This window comes from Mesocricetus auratus, unplaced genomic scaffold (assembly GCF_017639785.1).
Source record: "Mesocricetus auratus isolate SY011 unplaced genomic scaffold, BCM_Maur_2.0 Super-Scaffold_100003, whole genome shotgun sequence".
Classification (NCBI taxonomy): domain Eukaryota; kingdom Metazoa; phylum Chordata; class Mammalia; order Rodentia; family Cricetidae; genus Mesocricetus; species Mesocricetus auratus.
In genome coordinates, this window is record NW_024429188.1 from 59,719,329 (window position 1) to 59,721,357 (window position 2,029).

The following is a 2,029-nucleotide window of genomic DNA, read 5'->3' on the forward strand; positions in this document are numbered from 1 at the left end:
ATTAACTTATTTTTTCCCTCTCCCTTTGCAGTCAAAATTTCATTGAAACTTAGGTTTTGGATTTCAAAGTTGAATTTTTGTGGACATTAATTTATATTAAAATTTATAAAAATATAACCAATAGTTACTTCATAAAGGGCTATCTCAATATTAATTTCCCCAAAGTTCTTTACACTAGAGAGTACCCTCCTTAGAAAATATATAAAATTAAGGACCATAGTGTGTTCAACTTAAATATAAAAATTAAAAAGCCATTGTAATGAGTCGAGGGGAATTGATTGATTTATTCTGAATGAGTTGAAGACATTCACTATTTATCAGCTCAAAGAGGAAAAGCTGAGAGAGGCCCTGAGGCACAGCCAGCTTCAGTCACTTTTACTTGCTTGCTTATGCTCCTCTAGCAAATTTTCTAAAGTTAACACCCATGCTGACTCCATAGTGACTCTTTATTGACCATCCAAGCTCCACCCACATGACCCCACGTTGACCCCACGCTGGCCCACGTGTCTATCACTCATCATTTTGTTCTTTGTGACCTCACAGTGTACTCTGGAACAGCTATCCAGACATTCAAGTCTGTTCTCCCGCAATATCGCCAGCAGGAGGCCGCTGAGTGCTCCTGTTCTTGAATGCTCTGCGGAGTTGTGCCTCCTAGAGGTTGTTCTGCCGCCTGGGATCACAGTCTCCCAGCAACACCACCGGATTTTCCAGATCCTGACCCAAAATCTTCAGGTAGAATTGAGGAGCTAAGGTCTCCAGCCCTTGGCTCTCCGCCTGCCTCTTCCGTCTCTGAATTATGCCTTAATAACTTGACTCAGCCTAATCATATATCATCTTCTCATCTCTCTCTATATCCTAGGCTCAGCAGAGTCATCACAGGCTGCCCCAGAAGATAGTTCAACCTACTATGGAGAAGGTTGCACTTGAGAGAATTCGGAAGGAGTTGTCTGCCATGAATCAAGATCCCCCGGCCCAATGTTCTGCAGGGCCGGTAGCAGATGACCTGCTCCACTGGCAAGCAACTATAATGGGTCCAGAAGACAGCCCCTACCAGGGAGGAGTATTTTTCCTCTCAATCCACTTCCCATTCAATTACCCCTACCGGCCCCCCCAAATTTCTTTCATTACCCGAATCTTTCACCCTAACATAAGCAAAAAGGGGAGTATCTGCCTCGACATCTTGAGTTCTAAGTGGTCACCGGCACTCACAATTTCCAATGTACTACTTTCTATTTGCTCTCTACTGTGCGATCCAAACCCAGACGATCCTCTGGATCCTGAAGTTGCGACGGTTTACCACACAGATTTAGAGGAGTATAATAAATTAGCTCGGGAGTGGACCCAGAAATATGCCATGTAATTTCGACATGCAATATCATGATCATAATAATAAACCTTGCGGTTTTCTTTATCTATTGTGTTTCATTTATTACTTTGATTGAAGTTATCCCTCTCCAGTCTTTTCTAGATAAACACCGTACAGTTTTCAGACTAGGGTAACTAGGAGAGGGGTTTCCAGGTGGAAGAGAAGAGGAAGTGAGTGGGATAAGGGCAGATGGGGAGTGAGAATGAGAAGGGCAAATGGATTGGGTGTGTGGAGGTGAGAGAAGGGCAGATGGCGGGGAGATGGGGGTGAGAGTAAGGAGAGGGGAAGATGGGTGGCATGAGCAAGAGGTAGGGAGAAGAGTGAGAAGGATGGATTGTGTGGCATAGAGAGGGTAGGGAAGAGGAGAAGGACAGATGGGCTGGATGTGGGGAAGGTGGACGTAAAGGTCATAATGGCTCATGGATTGGGTTTGGGGGACTTGGAAAGTGAGGAAGGATAAATGGACGGGAGTTTGGGAATGAGGGTGAGGAGGAAAGATGGATGAAATGTGGGAAGGCGGGCTGCGAGTAAGAAGGGCTTGCTGCAACATGCTGGAGAGCATGGGAGTTGAGGTGCTGGGAAAACTATCAGATCAGTTTGAGGTTAGATTTTCCTAAACAATCTTTAAATTAGATCTGGGAATTAAAGCAAGACAAAGCTGTG

The 2,029-nt window shown here is 44.7% G+C and overlaps 1 protein-coding gene across 1 annotated transcript; it reads left to right on the forward strand.

Annotated features, from left to right (window-relative positions):
• The first annotated feature begins 523 nt into the window (after positions 1-523).
• Positions 524-1,411, forward strand: LOC121139845 (ubiquitin-conjugating enzyme E2 2-like). The gene is made up of 2 exons (XM_040743852.1): positions 524-732; positions 860-1,411. Exon 2 carries the CDS (start codon positions 908-910, stop codon positions 1,358-1,360), a length of 453 nt encoding a protein of 150 aa, XP_040599786.1. The 5' UTR covers positions 524-732; positions 860-907; the 3' UTR covers positions 1,361-1,411.
• Positions 1,412-2,029: the final 618 nt, after the last annotated feature.